Source organism: Triturus cristatus, chromosome 4_1 (assembly GCF_964204655.1).
Source record: "Triturus cristatus chromosome 4_1, aTriCri1.1, whole genome shotgun sequence".
In the NCBI taxonomy this organism is placed as follows: Eukaryota; Metazoa; Chordata; class Amphibia; order Caudata; family Salamandridae; genus Triturus; species Triturus cristatus.
The window spans coordinates 227,422,019-227,441,195 of record NC_140585.1 but is presented as its reverse complement, the minus strand read 5'-3'; the positions used below and the strand labels follow the sequence as shown (position 1 = coordinate 227,441,195).

The following is a 19,177-nucleotide window of genomic DNA, read 5'->3' as shown; positions in this document are numbered from 1 at the left end:
CAAAATAATACACATCCATTATCTCATGGCACCATTCTTGGATATTTGGTGGGGGCATTGGTTACCTTCCAGTGCCTTGCAATCATTGAACTACCCACAAATATTGCAGAGAAAAGACCCTCATCTTGACATGCCTCATCTTTGTGTTAGAAAAATGATTTAAAGACATTTTTCCAAGAAAATATATGTGCACGCATTCTGCTTCGCCACCTGCACACTGTGGACAAATGGCCATGTTAGATTCCATTTTGCAGTCCTAAGTGGTGTCACACAAACATCAAGGATAGTTTTGTAATTTTGCAGTTGATACTTAAGTATTGATTATGATTTATAAATTCATTCCTTAATAGGAATACCTTGAATTGTGATATGTAGCCAATTTGACAATTGTATTGCCGTTTCAACCCCTTAACCAAGTTGTTCTTCATAAAATAAATACATACATTTCTTGATTTTAATAGACCCCCTACCGAAGAATACATTTTTGAGCAACTGTGTTTTTTTTTCTTCCAAATAAAAAACTGTTGCTTACGATTCCAAATTCCGTATGCTTATATGTAATAAACCGAAACCATGAGTATTGAATAGTTAATGTACAAATTGAAACTTAGATTCTGCCCATTTTAAATATTTATAAAGAGGCCAAATAGCGGTAACAATGGATATTACCAAATTGGCCACCCTTTGTGTTCTCTGGGTGTATGAAGAAATTTGTTAGTACATCCTCAAACACTCACCAAATAAAATAAGACCTTTTATTGGAGGTATTTTGGATAAAGATGTGCTTTGTCAATCACCTCAAAACTTTCTGTTGGCATTTACTTATACTAATGAAAAAGTCTCAACTCATTCCCTAATGCGGACGAGTAATTCTGTTAAAAGTGAGGAAGGGCCTAGCCCCTTGGTTACGAGTAACCTGTAAAACATTTTAAAGCATGCCACAACCTTTTATGGTTTCATATAAAGCTACTTATTATTGAATCTTTGAAAGAAGAAGAGGAAAACAGGTTTGGGAGTACTTAAAAAAAAAAATACAGTAGATTCTGAAGTATTATCATTTTTATCATGTTTCTGCAACTTCTTTGAGTTGATGTAAGATGTTCTTCAGAAGCTTGTTAGTTTCCCTCAACCTGGGTTTATAATTCAATTGAAACAATAAGATGTACTTCTTGGACAATGTGACCCTGACATATTCCTGAATACTAACGCTTTTTACGTCCTGCAAATTGTTTTCACCCTTGGAAAGGATTTAGAATTTTCTGACGCTTCATATATTCCCAGCCTCTTTACCATACTCTTTTTACTAGCTCTTCCAGTTCTCTAATTGCTACTCTTGGGTTATTTGCGAGAAGTAAACCAGTTTATGCTCAATATTTAGGAGGGTCAGTCAATCAAAATAACTTTATTAGGCTAAAAAAAACCAGCCATAAAAGTGCATTTGTTATTTCCAATATCAGAAATTGCAGCAATACAGATTCAAAACAGCGATCAAGAATTCAGACATGTACAGTATAAAAATACATAATACAATCAAAACAAGTAAAACTGTATCTCAAAACAGATGTAAAAAAGCTATTAATTTAGCATAAAAGACACACTCCTTCTGATACTGAGAGGGCATAATATTTCCTTATTTTCAGGGCACTTAGAATAAAATTCATAATGTTTAAGCAAATGTTATCAGAATACAGTTGTTGAGAAACCCTTAATGCCTGTTTGGCCCTCTTTATCTTAGAATCGCGTAATAAAGGCAAGAGATAGCGTTTCTCAGGGTCAGTGCTTTTTTGCGGAGTAGTTGTCAGAGGGACATTCAGCAAGGTCTTCAACCCAGGTTCCACAATTCGGGAATGCCACCAAGAAATACTCCATATTTAAAATAAATCATGGTAAATAGAATCTGTGCAGGGGGTTCATAACTCTCCCAAAAAAGTGTCGACCCCTAGCCCTTTGAGCAAGTCAAGGTGGTAGAGAACTGTAGATTTACTGTATCAGCCGAGCATCCTCAAAGTTCTCACTATACCGTACATTTACCATCAACTTACTCATTGATGTTGTTTGTTCAGGACTGTTCAAAGCTTTTATCCACCTTAGCTCAAAAAGTACATTTGTAGCATATGCAGGCTCTATTTAAACCATCTGTGTGGCTTTGTCATTCTTAGAACTTTGTTGGTGGTCATCTACTGTGTTAGCGATGCACCAAGGGACGTTAGGAGTTAATTTGATCTGGGTTGGATCTGTATTAGAATCTAATCAGACTCCGCAAGCCTCCCCAATAATGTGCATCAGGGATCAAAATAAATGGTTAGGATCCAAATAATCCATTTGATCAAAACACCTTTATTTTTGGAATAGTGTATTTATGCCTGTGCAGGATCTATTGCAGCAATATCTGAAGACAGTTTCAGCTGTACAGAAAGTGGGTTGTGATCTCTATAACATTCTGCAGCAATGTAAAAATCATAGATCCAGAAAGAAAGCTCCTGGGACATTAATATATAATTAATAGCAGTACCAAACCCCCCACTAATAAATGAGGGTATCATTTTATCCACTGCTGGATGTACTTATGTGGCAACTAAAAGGTTATAGTTCATCAACAATCGATTGAGAGCCTCACCACATTGATGATGTGTAAAGTGCCTAGTATAATTGCCTTCTACATCAGCCAACCCACAAACTACATCTGTCATTTGTGGACACACTGATACATTAAAGTCTCCTACCCAAATAATATTGACTGCTGACTTACCGTTTAAAATAAACTTATCTAATTCACATCCTAACTCATTTATTTTTGTTGTGTTACTTCTTGAATTAAAGTTATTATAGAATATAATAATCAATACAATACTTTTTCAGGTCGACGACATGAACATACAACAATTGATAATAGGGTGAAAAGGCAATAATCTTCATATTGCTCATTTTAGAGGTAGTTGAAATTAAAATACAATTCTGTAATTTGGCAATTATGCCTGCAACATCCCAAGCAGCTATCTGAATATGACTGCTTGTGTAGTCCTGTTTTCGTGATAAACTGTGTTCTGTATCTAGAGTAACTTCAGTAGTCACAGAAAGAGGGTCAGAGTCTAACGAGATGTGGCCCATTTTTGCAGAGGGTGTGATCAGCATTGCTGAAAAAGGCAATCAGTCAGTCTCTTTCAGGGCATTGAATGGGGAGAAAGGGTTTATGGTTTCTACATCATATACCATGGCATTTGAACTTTTGACTTCTATCCCAAGGGGTCTTGTACTTCTGCGTTAGACAGTAAACGCTAAAAGTAGCATAGGGGAAGTGTCCTAATGCTATCGGCTTGTGCAGTGGCTTGACTGCAATAATATAAAAGGTGTTTAACAACAGTAGGATTCTTCAAATTTACCACAATACAATCCCCATTGCTACTGTTTATACTTTGATCCACCCATGATACTCTTTTGACCATGTTGATTTCCCTGAAAAGGTCAAATCTGTTGCCTGGGTGTTTCTTGAATCAATACACTATTTTATTGAGTAATTCTCTCCAATTTTCCTCTTTTGTTTGATACATTGTAGGGATATTTTCAAGAACAATCACATTAGTCGTGGATGCTGTGGGTAGTTGTAGAATGCCCGTACAATGTGTCGATTCATTAAAGCACTTTAAAGATCAGTTAGAGTTTGATCATATAGGAGCACTAGCCTGCCTGGGTCTTGGTTGAGAGGTGGCCTTCTTTATCTTCATTGCCTCCCTAGGTACCAGGTTATCATTCATCTTCTCCAACTAACAGTTCTGTTTCCCATCATTTATCTTGGCCGGCCATTACCTAGATGTTCCTGAATTTTGGCTGCAAGACTTTTCTTTCACTGTGTGTGCAATTTTAGCGTTTAGTCTATTACTTGTCAAGCGTTCAAGAAACCCTTGCTCCAAGTAGCCCGCTCTTTCTAGGACCATGTCACAAAAGCATTTAATTCTCCCCAAGTTTTGGTAGACTTCTTTTATGATGTCCGCATAAGGCCTGGTACAGACCATTCAGGTCCTAAATTTTGGTAATATCAGTGATCAGTGACTCCCCACCCCCTTTGACTATCTCAAGGAGCTTAACTGACTTCCTAATAGCAGTGCGTTTAGTAACAGTCTGCATGACATGAATATCATCTTTTTTCTTTGGTGCGGGTGAGTTATCAACTTGCAGAGCACTATCTGGGGTGATTTAAAAGAGAGTCATTAAATATGCAAGGATTGTTCGTTGATCTTTGGGCATTATCAGCTCTTGCCGGAGATGTCGTTTTACCCGAGTACTTAACAGAAGGATTTATAAGAGTCAGTGGTTCAACTTTGACTAAAAGGAGTGTGTATTGGTGCTGGGTTTCTAGCCGTCCTCAATCATTTCAGTCTCTTAGTTTATCACACTGGAGAGAAATTTGGAAATTGAAGAAACTGTTTTCACTCTCTGATCTACCCCCAAGCTCCCCCCGTGGACTTAGTTGATTTTCTCTTATCCAAAGTATCAGCACTTCACCTTCCCTCTATTGTGGTTGTAGGAAAACAACAATCATAGGATTTTTAGAATGCCGCTGGCACCCTCCTGCGGTTAAAAGTGGTCCACGTTGGAAACCCGACTCATGGGCTCATGGTGTTGTGTTGTGGGGGATGGATTCCTGGAGCAGTCCGTGCAGCAGCCCCCTCCTACTCTTAAAAGCGCTTTGCAATGGAGTACTGCGTCCTGGTTTCGGTGGTGTTACGCTGTAAAGAATGGGAGTCCCCAAGCAGTCCGTGCAGCATCCCGCACCATGGGCACCCTCCTGCGCTTAAAAGCGCTTTTCAATGGAGCCCCGCCTCTTGGTTTCGGTGGTGTCACGTCGTGGGAGATAGAGTGCGGAGACTCCACACTGGGAACTTTAATACATGTAGGTACCTTCTTGAATTGGGCCTTAAGAGATGATTTATATTTAGATAAGCGTTTTGTCAGGATGCTACAGTACATTTTAGTGTCTGCTCCTGTTAGTGAAATGAGCCGGTAAGATGACTGTTTACTAGGTGGTTTTCCGCTATTTCCACTCTCCATTATTGTGATTATGAAAGTGTACAACAGAAGGAGAAAATGCCAATCAGCACATAATAAAGCTGTGCTAGTGGTGTCCAACGTGGGTTGTAATATGCACTTGAAATCACCAATTTCCATTAGAGAAAGAAAGACCAGAGAAAGCCACCACATACATGATTTATTCATTTCGGGCTCATCTTCATTAGTCTTAAACCAAGCAGCCAGAGCTGACCACTAGGCCTGTGGCTAAAGTAAGTATCGGTTCTGCGTTACTACAATGTATACTAGGATTTAAGGCTGCAGTAGACACTTCTGTTTTTTAAGCACCTTGTGTTGTGTATATTTTAAAATGTATGTTACTATTCATAAAAGTCAATATTACTCACCTGAAGACAAACTATGTCTGGTTTAAAACTGTCATCCCTGGCCTAACTGTTTCCTCGATGCATTCAAGTCTTTAACATTCATAGAAATTGTACACAAGTGTTCCTGCATATAAATTAATTCTTGTTTATCTTTTCACTGTTGTATAAATCAGTGCTACCACATTTTCTCTCCTACTTTTCTTTCCATCTTCCAATCCTCCCTTACCACCACCCATATTTTCCCTGCTTTCCCTGTCTTCCCCCATTTCTCTCTCTCAAAAAACACTGTATACCACTACCCCCACCCCCCTTAATAATGTTTAGAGTGTTGACAGGCGTTCTTCCTTGAAGATGCTTAGCTGCAAGCTATGGAGGGCCATGAACACGTATCCTTATTTGTTCTTATTTTTCTAAGAATCTGCTCAGATTAGCAACTATGGATTTTCAGTCTTGACCAGAAATGTGGTCCTCAGCCCCTTCCATGATGTCAGTCTTTACATGACATTAACAATAATAGTAATTTCAACATCATTGAAGTTCTGTCATATTGTGTGTATTTGTATAGCGCACAGCTCACCCGGGAGGGTATCCAGGCGCTATCTTCCGTCTTCAGACCTGATCATCCCATAGGTCAATCTATCCCACCTATTCGTTTTTGCAAAAGGGACCTTGCATCCCACCTTCATTAAAATATTTCAGTTATTCACGGCAGAGTATCTTGAGTCCGCCTGCTGCAGCACTTGAGCTTGCGCTCCCTGAGCCTTCAAATCGGTGCTCAAACTTTTCATTATTTTCCTTCTTTGGGCATTTCAAATGACTCATCAACAAAGATCTGAAATGTGTAACTGGTGGCAGACTTATAAACATTCTTCCCCTTTGCGCTATCAAAGACAAGTTGCTTTGATTCTAAAGTCGCGAAAGCTAGGCAGTATCATGCATGGAGATTCTCTAGCTACTACTTGATGGAACATAGCCCGGTGTGCTCTAATAATCATTAAATCCATAATTGATTCCACCTTCAGAATTGGTTCTTCAATAAAATCTGCCGGGAATTGGTTGGACCATGTCTAGCCTTCTGGGTCCTTGGGAATCCTCGAATCTCAATTACAACCTGCTTGAGCAATTTCTAATTTTTCCTTTGTTATTTTCACAGCTCTGTAGCACTCTCTTTATACAGCTGTTTACAGTTTGTATCCACTGTGGTGATTTTCTCTTTCACTGCTGGAATCCTTTTTAAGACGCCTTGAATTTTCAGACTTGCAGCTTCCAACTTATCCCACTCAAATAGAACTTATTACCCCATTTTTTCTGTATGTATTGAAGTTCTTCTTATAGATGTCAGAATTCGATACAAAAAGGTTAGAAATATTGTTGGCGTTACCCCATCTTTACATAGTGTTCTCCACTATTGACACTATCTTTCCAAATTAAAGAAGTGTGCTTTCACTTCTCAAAATCTAGGACATTTGGAAAGGGCATCTGCATATATACATGCTACACATTTGGGGATACGTTATGCCCTGTGCAGGAAGTTAAATTGCTGCAATTTAAATCTCTCATTTTTTGAACCTCGGAGTGGGCAGTCCAATCAGATCTCTTATTCCAGGTCATACTATCCCAGTGCAGGTCTTGGACCCACATATTGGTTCATTTATTTGAGGAGTTTTCTTTAGCACAGACTGTCATATGGCAGAAGGTGTCAGAGTCCGTTCTTATGTTAGCTATAGAAGGGCATATGTTGCAGTACCATGCCAAATCTACATTTTCAAGCCCGAGGGCTTCAGATGAGTTGTTTTTATTCCTGCAGGTCTATGAGCAGCAGAGTTTGGAGGGGATACAACAAATATCTTTGTTTCGGTTTAGATAGGTTGAAATGTAATCTGTTCAGAGTATGGATGAGTAATTTCTTACTTTGATTCGTCCTGCTTGTTCTTGTGGAACTGAGTTTAGTCGATCTCAGTCCGTGTTTGTGCTATTTTAATGTGTGCAGTCATTGGATCCGCGACGTTCCCTATGGGATCTAGGATAGTATTTATAACTTTACATGTAATGTTCTCGGAGAACGGCCTTTACAACGCGGTTGTTACACGGCGATAGTTTTACAACGCGGTCATTACAACGACTTGCGCTGGATGGCGCTCTAAACTAAGGAATAGTATCATTTACTATTCCAACAACTTCCCTACTGTTATGTAGGCTGGAGTTGGAATAGTAAATCATACTATTCCTAAGTCCAGCTCAAGTCGTTGTAACGACTTGCGTTGTAACGAACGCGATGTAAAATACCGCGTTGTGAATGTATGCGATGTAACGTCATACATTCAATGTTCTCACATCAGTATGGCCTCCTGATGGGGAAGATTTTCCTTTTCCAACTGTGCATCCTGCCTGGTCACTCGCCAGCTCCCCCCTTTCACAGATCCACGTTGATGCCAACCTCCAAAGCTCGCGCAGGTAATGCTGTTGCTGTGTAGGGCTGCCCTTGCAGTTCTTCTTTTGTATCCAGGCCGTGGTTGGCAGAGTCTGCACCATTTGCTGACACCTCTGTGACCTGCTTATCGTTCTCTTTGCTTGAACCACGGATCATCAACAATGATATTAGAACCTAGCTGCACTTGCAATCTACGGGTTGAGGATCTCAATTCCCATCACTCCATTCTACCTTCTTAGCTTTGAGGGAGGCAGGGATCCAGCCTCAGCAGTCATCTTCCATCAGGCTCTCTCGATAGTCTGCCGGTGTGCTCTTGATGTTTTCAGTAGTGCAGATTTCTTTATTTTCTTATTATCTTTTTCTGTTAGTAAAAGCAACGTTATACAACCTAGCCTAATCTGTAACACCACTGATAGAAACATTTCTTGTCAAGTTGAGCATGATTGCAGTCATTTCTGAGTGGCCTCGCCATTGATGGCTTCCAGATTTCTTCGACTTTTATAAGGATAGAAAAAGAAAAATTGACGTGCATGCTGGATCTTCTCTTCAGGCTTTGTGGTAGATTTCACCATCTCAGCCTATAGTCCTTGAGCATGGTAGATTGGCGCATGCAAATCTCCAGTCTGCCAATGTGAGTTTACTGTAGACTGTATGAATGGTCTGAGAGGGCTTTACCAGGTTATCTCATGCCTTGAAATGAGCCACTGCTGATAAAAAAAAAAGAATATTAAGTACTACATGGGATTAAAAAGAGACAATATTACCCACTCGTCTCTATTGGGCTTATTCTAGTTTGAGCTTTTACCCATTAAAGTTCCCCTAACTGCTGTCATTGCTCACAGAAAGAATCCTTTTCATAGTTCTTTTATGCAGTCCATGTGATAAAGGAACTCTTGTTGGGCCTTATTTTATTACTATTACACATTTTGTACATTTCTGGTCCTTTTTTCTTTATATCGGAGATATAGAAGTAACTGTTGTTTCCCTGGTAATCAAAATGTTTTTTCCAATGCTGACTGGATTACATTAAAGAGTTGAATCTGAAAGAAACACATAGTCATAGATTCCTTACCTTAGAATTACCCCCGGGCGTCAGACTGGATCCGCAAAGTTTTCTTCAGCAGTACCCCTGTGCGTCGGAAGGTGGTGTCGTGCGGCTCCGCTTCCGTCGTTGGCGTCGTGGTCGCCGAGATCACGTCGCAGCAGCTACTTAGATGCCGCACTCGCGCGCTGACGTCAGTTCTTTCTTTTTCCGCGCCATCAAGTGCAGGTCTGGAGAGAGTAGCACCCCTAGTCATTTTTTAGGTCTCGCCTTCGCAGCGCGCATGCGCTGCATAGGAAGAGACCTTTAGAAATCGGTCCGGTTTTGCAGGCAAAAACGTGCACGCGTTGCATTGCTTTGAATAGCAACGCGTGCACGTTTGGCGATTTCCTTGAGGGAGCGAGCGGCGCCATTTGGTAACAATTATCGCGCTCGCTCCCGCAAGGGAAACGCTGTCTGCTCTCGGCCGCACTCCCCCCGACCCCCTACTTGCGCGCGGCGTGCGCTTGTTTACCCTAGAGGGCGCACCTGCAGAAGATGAAAAAAGGTTCTCCCTTACGTAATCTTGTCACGGTCTGCTGTGAGGTACCGTTCCTCGTCGGGTAAGAGATCGTGTTGGTTTAAAACCTGTCCATTTGCTGTAAGTGTCGATATACACAATTTTGAACTCAAAACGAACTCCCAAAGTTTGTAGAACGGCAGTGCTATGGAATCTATGGCGCTTTGTACCAATAGAGGGCGCATATTGGAGCAGCTTCAGCTTTCAGGATTAGAGAATCAGTCGACGGAACTTCAGGAACTATCGCAAACTGACAAGACATTTATGTGGCTGTTGAACAGAGCGTGGCTGCTTACGGGGAAAGGTAGATCCTGCCTTAATATTTCTGTTTGGTTATGAGGATAATTTGTACTGTGAAGCCACAGTTTTCCAGCCAAACCTAAAGGAAACGTTCAAAAATGCATTTGGCGCCATCCCCTAATAAATTTCCTAAATTGTTTACTGTAGGGGTGTCCTCTCTCTAGCCAGAGCCACTGCAGCCAAACCCGGTTGGCTCTTGTATGACTACTGTAAAATATCTAGAAGTGCAGTTGGTTTTGGAAAGTGTGATTTCCAAGATAACTGCTTGTGCGTATGACAAACAGTCTTCTATGAAAGTACATTTAATATTGGCACCTCCAAGTAATTCACAATCTATTATCAGTTTCAGTTTTGTATTCTGAGACTCCATGACAGGTACTAACAGGGTCTTCTTTGCTTCTGTGGCTTTATTGGCGGTAGCATTCAAAATAATTTTCACTCGCATCAATCTCAATTTTCTCCGCTTGTGATTACTCTATGTTCCGGCCATTACTTTTGAGGTACGTATATCAAGTAGCAACAAGCATTGGCATAGCCAATAGGTCTCGCTTTTGGGACCTTATAAGTATTTAGTTAAGCTGCACAATATCCTTGGTGCAACAACATCAACTGGTGCATGGCTAAACACTTATAAGGTCCCAAAGGCGAGACCTATTGGCTATGCCAATGCTTGTTTGACTGTGTTTTTGAGGCTTTTTGTCTCGATTTTTTTCGAGTCGATCAACTTCTGGTGTTGTAGGGATGCTCGGTTTTAGTCGGATGATGTCGGTGACGGACCCGCACTGCGTGTGTCTCTACTGTCTGGGGCGCGACCATGACCCCAAGTCATTACCCCAACTGCCGGGCCATGGCGCCAAAGACTTTGCGGGAGCGGTCCTGAAAGTTGCTTGAAGTCCGGCAGTCGGCTCCGCGCCACTTAGGGTCCCAGTCCCGTGGGAGGTCGAGGGACTGGTCCCGTAGCCATCACCATCGTTCTTGTGGATCGAAGTCTTCGCACTCGGGGTCAGGTAAGACGAAGCACAAGAAGTCGAAGAAGCATCATCGCTCGACGACTTCCCCTTGCGCATCGCGGCTGAGGGTGCAGATGGTGCCTCCCCCGCGCCTCTGGCAGAGCCTACGGTGTCGCCATCGGCCTACCCGCCCTTCCCGGGTCCGTCGGCGACTCCGGCCCAGCTCCAGAAATTTCTGACAGCCATGGCCCGCCTCTTTGGGCCGTTGGGCCCCGCCAGCGCGCCTTTGGGTCCCGCGGCCCGACTGGGGGTCCTCGCCCTTCACTGTCGGCGGCTCCGGCATCGCTGTCAGCTACGGCCCCGGCGTTGCGGGGCCCCCCAAGGATCCAGGTCTGTATTCCGATCGATGCCGGTTGACCTCGTTACACCTCCACCGATGTCAACCCCACCGGCACCAACACCGACGTCGCCCGCGACACCAGACGCTGCCGCCCCTGGTTTCAGCCCTGACATGGACATCGAGCCGGAACAGCGTCACTCGACGCCGATTCCGGCGCCGATGGGGCCTTTCTACCCCTATGTCCAGCCTCCTTATTTTCGGTCTGTACCTCAGCCTGAGGAGGAAGGGGAGGACTGGGAAGGGTCTGAGGACCCTCTCACAGCTCAGTGTGAGTATGACCCGACTGGGTTGAGGATCTGGGGGATGCCAGTGGTCTTGACACCTCTCCTGACCTTGGCATGCTCACTCCTCCTATCGCTACTACAGAGGAGGGTGCAAGTTATGCAGTGGTGTTGCATAGGGTGGTGGAGGCCCTCAACCTCCAACTCCCTACCGTGGCCGTCAGGACTAACGTGACAGAAATGCTTCGGCCGGCAGCTACCTCTGCGGAGCCACTGCTACCTTTCAATGAGGCACTTTCTGACGTTAGATTAGATTAGATTAGAATACTTGTAGAGCGCATGGCTGCCTCGGCAAAGAGGCGTCCCAGTGCTGATGCAAGGCAAATTGAGGGACAGGGAAGGGATTAGAGTTGAGAGTACAGCCAAGTCTTCACCAGGCGTCTGAAGATCTGGTGATCAGCGATGTAGCGGATGTGCAGAGGAAGGGAGTTCCATAAGGTAGGGGCCAGTCGTCTAAAGGAGCGGCCCCCAGATCTAGTCCTTTGAAAGCGTGGAATTCGTGTGAGGATAAGATTAGCCGATTGCAGAGCACATGTCGCTCAGAATGTGTGGGCAGGTGCCGGTTTAGATCTTGCCCACGGTGCAGAGCGCTTTAAAGCGTACACGGGGCAGCCAGTGTAGGCGGAGAAGGAGGTTAGTAACATGGCTGTACCTGGGGAGGGAGAAAATGGCGCGTGCTGCAGCGTTCTGGACCCGTTGCAGTCGGATCAGCACAAATTTATTAGGGCCAAGATAAGCACATTACAGTAGTCCAATCGGGCCAGTATGGAGGCTTGGATATTCAGCTGTCGCGTATGGGCATTAAATAGACCAAGTAAGCATTTCCCTGCCACAGATTTGGCGTGTGTCTCGAAGGTGAGGTCTTAGTCAAGCATGATGCCCAGGTTTTTCACTGCAGGTTTGGGGGCCGGAGGGGCTCCAAGAGCTGGAGGCCACCATTCATTGTTCCAGAGGTGGGAGTCTTTGCCAATCAGAAGGATCTCGGATTTTGCCGAGTTCAGCTGCAAAAAGTTTCCTGTCATCCACTCTGCAATGGCCAATATATCTTCTTTGAATTTTGCTCTGTCCCGGCTGGGATTGTTGGACAGGGTGATCACCAGTTGGGTGTCGTCACCGTATGACACCAGGGAGATTCCCCTTACTTTGACCAACCGTGCCAGAGGACTCGTATATATATATATATATATATATATTGAAGAGCGTGAGGCTCAGCGCCGAGCCCTGAGGGACCCCACATCGCAGAGGGTGGACGCGGGAGACGAAGGGAGGGGCTATAACTTGAAAGGTCCGGTCGGACAAGAAGGAAGAGAACCATGAAAATGCTGTATTACTAATCTCTATCTCCTCCAAACGGAGGAGCAAGATTTCGTGGGAGACCGTGTCAAATGCTGCGCTCAGATCCAGCAGGACCAAAGCTGAGGTCCTGCCGGCGTCCGCAGCAGATCTCAATTGCTCTACCAAGGTCAGCAGTGCCGACTCGGTGCAAATCGCGGTCGGAAGCCATTTTGGGAACTATCAAGTATGTGATTAGCTTCCAAGAAGTGAGTTAACGTTCTTTTGGGCACCTGGTCCAAGCCCAACACAGGGTCTCCTGTGGACAGGAACGTGGCCCGATGGCATCGCCCGGCCCCATGCGACCCCCTTTTCCTCTCCCAACACCCCACCCCTGAGAGCTTGATTGTCCAAGCCTCAACGTCCCAGAACACATTCGCTACCGCACCCCCGGATAGGGAATCCAAGAGACTGGAACAATTTGGGAAGACGATTTGTTCTTCTGCCAGTTCAGGGCTGCGGTCAGTGAACACCGCATGCCTCTTGGGCCGTTACTCCCACTCTGTGTGGGATAAGGTGGCGCAAGTGCTGCCTCAGTGTCTGGAGGAGGTTCGGACAGTGCTCTCGAAAGCTATTGCTGAGGGGAGAGATGCAGCCAAGTTCACGATACGTAGTAGCCTTGACAACGGTGGCGCTACGCCGCCACGCCTGGCTGAGAACTACTGGCTTCTCGGGGGATGTCCAGAACACCCTGCTGGACATGCCCTTTGATGGCATTCGCCTTTTTGGCAACAAGGCAGTTGCGCGTTTTAAGCGTTGGAGCGTTTTAAGGACTCACGGGCTACGTCCAAGTCCTTGGGCCTGTCGGCCAATCGCCCTCCTCCGCCTTCTGCTTCTCGCTCCTTTCGTGGCAACGGAAGGGGCGCCCCAGCACGTTCGCTTCAGAGCCACAGGCCGCAGCAGCAGCAGTCTCGACGCGGACGTGGGAACCGCAAAGGCGGTTCAGGGGGCCAGCGTGCGGGTCAGTCCACTTCCACCCCGGCCACTACTGCCTCAAAACCTTCCTAGTCTGGTCTTTCAGGCCCATCAAACGCCAGTGGGCCGCAGGATTCGCCATCACCTCCCCCACTGGCACACAATCACTTCGGACAGGTGGGTTTTAGACATAGTCCGGAGGAGCTACTCCCGTTCGAGACTGCCCCTCTAGCCATGCCACCCCAGTACCACCGCATGTCGGGGGATCACTTGGCACTTCTTCACCAGGAAGTCGCGGATCTCTTGGCCAAGGGGGCCATCGAGCGCGTTCCTGTGCCAGAAGTAGGACGTGGTTGTTATTCCCACTACTTTCTGGTGCCCAAGAAGGACAAGGGCCTGCGTCCTATCTTAGACCTCAGGGACGTCAATCACATCCTCCAGAAGGAGAAGTTCAAGATGCTAACTCAGGCTCAGGTCTTGTCTGCTCTCGACCCTGGAGACTGGATGGTAGCGTTGGAGTTGCAGGACGCATATTTCCACATTCTCGTCCTGCCGGCCCACTAGCGTTACCTGTGGTTTACGGTAGGCCACGAGCATTTTCAGTTTCTGTGCTCCCCTTTGGCCTTACCAGCACCCCTCTGGTGTTCACGAAAGTGCTGGCGGTGGTCGCAGCTCATCTGCGCAGATCAGGGGTTCCGGTCTTCCCCTATCTCGACGACTGGCTGTTGAAGGAGAGCTCGCCCCAGGCAGTCGTTTCCCACCTCCAGACTACAGCCCTGCATTTGCTGGGGTTCTCCATCAATGTGCCGAAGTCGCACCTGATTACTTCTCAGAAGCTCCTCTTCATCGGAGCGGTCCTGGACACGGCGCAGTTTCGGGCCTATCCTCCCGAATGGCGAGTCCAGGATATTCAGGCTATGATTCTGATCTTTCGGCCTCTATCCTGGGTTTCGGTCAGGATGACCCTGAGACTGCTGGGCCTCATGGCCTCCTGCATCCTGCTTGTCACTCATGCCAGATGGCATAGGCGGGCTCTGCAGTGGCACCTGAAGTTCCAGTGGGCGCAGCATCAGGGGAACCTGTCCGATTACATCCAGATCTCGAAGGGCACTGCACAGCAGTTGTAGTGGTGGCTCACGAACCGACTTTGGGTCCAGGGCAGATCCCTATCCCTTCCCCAACCGGAGCACACAGTGGTGACGGACGCGTCCCTCCTGGGATGGGGGGGCACATAGGAGAGGCAAAGATCAGAGGCCTCTGGTCTCCAGCGGAGTCCAAGCTTCATATCAACCTTCTGGAGCTTCGGGCAATCGGACTTGCACTGAAGGCATTCCTTCCCTCTGTCAAAGGGAAAGTGGTGCAGGTGTTCACAGACAACACCACCGCCATGTAGGACTGCAACAAACAGGACGGGGTGGGGTCGTGGACCCTATGTCAGGAGGCTCTGCGCCTCTGGACATGGCTGGAACAGCAGGGCATTTCCCTGGTGGTTCAACACCTGGCAGGTTCACTAAACGCCAGGGCAGACGAACTCAGCCGCAAGTGCATGATGGATCACGAATGGCGTCTTCACCGGACGTGGCGCATTGTCTCTTTCAACAGTGGGAAGAGCCTTGGTTAGATCTATTCGCCTCTGAAGAGAATGTGCAGTGTCAGCAGTTCTGCGCCTTGGAATTTCCAAGGCGGCACTCGCTCAGCGATACTTTTCGTCGCAAGTGGAGTTGCGGTTTGTTGTACGCCTTTCCGCCTATACCACTTCTACCCAGAGTGCTGAAGAAGATCAGGCGTGACCGGGCCCAAGTCATTCTTGTGGCTCCGGACTGGACTCGAAGAGTATGGTATCCCGAGCTACTCAGTATGACTATCGATCCCCCGATCCGACTGCCTCTTCGGGAGGATCTTCTGTCGCAGCAGCAGGGGACGGTCCTCCACCCGAACCTGTCCAGCCTCCACCTCTTTGCTTGGAGATTGAGTGGCGGCAGTTGATTCCTTTTGACCTCCTGAAGTCTGTGATGTCATTCTGGCAGCCAGGCGTCCCTCCACTAAGTTGGTATACACCTGCAGGTGGAACAAATTTGTGGCATGGTGCACAGCAATGCCACCATTTCCATGCACTTCTGTTTCTTATTTCTTTGGCCCAGCAGGGCTCTGCTCTGGGCACTATCAAGGGCTACCTTTCTGCTATTTCGGCCTTTCTCAGGCTCCCTGATCAGCCCTCTCTTTTCAAGTCCCCTGTTGTAAATAGATTTCTCAAAGGCATTACTCATCTTTTCCCGCCTATTCCTTTGGTAATACCACAGTTGGACTTGAATCTAGTTCTTACATATCTAATGTGCGCTCCCTTTGAGCCTCTGCATAATTGTCATCCTCATCTGCTGACCTTGAAGACGGCTTTCCTGGTTCCCATCACCTCTGCCAGGAGAGTGAGTGAGCTCCAGGCTCTTTCTTGTAAGCCTCCTTTTCTATCTGTCCATCCGGAGAAGGTTGCACTCAGGACATGTCCATCCTTTCTTCCAAAGGTTGTCACTGCCTTTCACCTCGGGCAGACCATCACTTTACCTACCTTCTTTCCGCCTCCGCATCCTTCTAGAGAGGAAAAGAGGCTCCACCGTCTGGACCAAAAACGTGCGCTCTCGTTTTACTTGAACCGCACACAACAGTTCCGGTGGATGACCAGCTCTTCGTTGGCTACGTTGGCCCCAAAAAAGATCGGGCCGTACACAAGCGGACTATCTCCCGATGGGTCGTCTTGTGTATTAAAACCTGTTAATCTCTGGCTAAAAAAGAAGCTCCGTTGGGGCTTCGCACCCATTCCACCAGGGCGACTGCTGCCACTACAGCATTGGGATGTGGTGTCCCCCTGCAAGACATCTGTCAGGCAGCTACGTGGGCCTCGCTGCACACTTTTACTTAGCACTACTGCCTGGACAGCCAAGTCCAGAGAGACGTCTTCTTTGGCCGTCATGTTCTCCGAGACTTCCTGGTGTGATCTTGGTTTGCAGACCCACCACCGGGGTTGGTATTGCTGGGGTATCTATTCTAAGGTAAGGAATCTATCACTATGTGTTTCTTTCAGATGAACTTGATAAGTTACTTACCTTCGGTAACGATATATCTGTAAGAAACATTAGTAGTGATAAATTCCTTTCTGCCCCACCCATCCTCCCCGTTCTGCGAACTCATTTCTAGGGTTAAGGTCATCCCTTTCAGGGCCCTAGTTTCAAGGCACCAGTGATCAGTATCTTGCATGGCTCTGCGTTTTCTGGCGCAGAAAGTCATGTATAGAACTAACTTCAGCGCGCGAGGGTGACGTCTAAGTAGCTACTGCGACGTCATCTCGGCGGCCATGACGCCAACGAGGGACGCGGAGCCGCACGAGGCCACCTTCCAACTCGCAGGGGTACTGCTGACGAAAACTTTCCGCATCCAGTCTGACGCCTGGGGGTAATTCTAACGTAAGGAATCTATCACTATTAATGTTTCTTACAGATATATCGTTACCAAAGGTAAGTAACTTGTTCTTCAGTGATTTCATGTTGCTTTTAAGGAGGCATTCTAGAAAAAAAACATGTTTATTGAAAACACAAATTGGCATTTGAAAATATGTTCTGTGATCCTGTACCTCGTTGAAGATATTCAGTTTTTATTATTTCCGTATGGTCACCTGTGGTGGTCAACAAGGAATTAAAGTAAGTACGTTTTTGTACTTCTACTAACCTAGTAAAATAACTGCCTCTGGCATTACCATTAGAAGTGCCTTTTGTCTCACTTCTAGACATAAATATCACTTGGTCATTATTTTCTTATGCAGCCTCAACACAGTCCAAGAAACAAAATCAAGACAAATTAATTAAAGGGTTCTTACATCAAACATAATTCAAATTAACATGATTTGCTTAGTGTGTCTTTTCTGTGTCTTTCCCTGTTGTTGGTCATTGTCCGCATATGTGAGTAATTACTGTATTAATGATATACCTGAAATCGGGGTGTATTATCCATCTGTGATCCTTTCTATTAATGTATTCTAAACCAATCTCTTGTTCTCCCAACAGGAGAATTCTCAGCCTTCAAGTAGCACCACCTCCACGACAAGCACTTCTTCTGAAATTCCTTGAGTCTCTCAGAGCTGGAACTCTCTTCTGTTCCATAAAAACATATTTAAGAATTGACACCCATTACTAGATTGGAGCAGAATGAACTACCAGTCCTGGTGCAGAGGGGCCAAAGGAGACACCCCTCAGGAACCTGAACACTTTACCGACAGTGTTGCACCAGCACTCAAATCCATGCGTACTCTGCAGCATCATTCCTGGGTGGAAAGGGCATGCACTTTGACCGTTGGGCGCAGAGACATGAAGAGAAGGACTGCTGCTACTGCTAGGGAAATCTGCTTGGAATGGTCTGCAGGTTGCCTTTCTCCCTATAACAAAATTCGGGCTGTTCATTCAAGGGAAGGCTATTCCATCATGTGCAAGAAATCACTCTTCGAAACGCCTCTTGTGATTTACTCTTACTAATCAACTGGGCAAAATGCAGCATCTCTTTTTCCTGAAAATTCGGCCGTTAAGCATGTGGAATCAGTCTACCCGAAAAGAACTGATTAAGACTGGGCAAGGGAAGCTGCATGAAAATTTTATGGGAAATTAGATGCTGTATCCTTGTTCAATTTTATTCTATCGCCTGTCCCAAGATGACTCTCTCTCCTTTCTCGCTTTGGCCATGGGTCTGGAAATTCCTTTCATCAGTCCAGCAACAAACTAAAGTCTAAAATGTAGCAAGTGATTGTATTTTCATTGTCCTTCCTGGCCCACGTGTAGATAACCAGTCCTGCTCCAGGAAGTTATGGCCAAGTCTGGGGCCTGATAAACTGCAGACATGCACTGCAACCGGAGATTGTGTTGTCTCTTCTTTTCATTTGTTTTTCCTTTCATGGAGCACATTACGCTTAAACATGTTTTCTATACAGATGTCTGGACGCAGAGGTTTTAGTAAGACAGGAAGATTGGCGCTCAGACACGTGGTGTTAATTATGCTCGAAATTATACACGGTGCTGCCAGGTCGGGGGAATTACCCTATAACCCCCGTTGGTGTGTGAGTAAGAGAAGTCACACTAGAAATGAGAACACTGTCCCGGGCACATGTAGTGGGGATATGCTAAACGTATAAAAGTCTCGTATTAGATCAAATTGCTGTGGTCGACACCAGTGTATTGACCAAAGTTATTTAATGAAGCAATAACAAAAGAAAGCAACCAGCCGACACGTGTTTCATCACCATTGGAATAGTCCCGTTACTCTTCAGGGCTGTATTGACAGTGGTGAAGTAAAAGCCTGTATGGCGTGGTGCAAAAAGGAAAGTAGTTCCACAAGGCCGGTGATAATTACAACCCGGCCGGGGATTCCACGAGGACAGGTCTGGCCCTCGGTAGAGATGTGACAAATGTGTCAAGTCACTGGTGTAGAGGAGCAGGGGCGGGTGCACCAGACCGTGGGAGAACGTTGAGGGCCTGAGTAACGGTGACTGGGACCATCCAGTGTCTTGTGAGACAGCGAAAGACGGCGGGTGCGCCGTGTGGT

At 46.0% G+C, this 19,177-nt stretch overlaps 1 protein-coding gene across 1 annotated transcript in view; it reads left to right on the top strand.

The window, feature by feature from the left end:
- BRAF (B-Raf proto-oncogene, serine/threonine kinase) overlaps window positions 1-18,491 on the top strand; it is an 803,995-nt gene extending 785,504 nt beyond the window's left edge. Inside the window, exon 19 of the mRNA XM_085651927.1 lies at window positions 17,653-18,491. Within this exon, the coding sequence (XP_085508053.1) occupies window positions 17,653-17,675 (23 nt within the window). The 3' untranslated portion in view covers window positions 17,676-18,491. The remainder of the gene's footprint in view (window positions 1-17,652) is intronic.
- The last annotated feature ends 686 nt before the right edge of the window (window positions 18,492-19,177 follow it).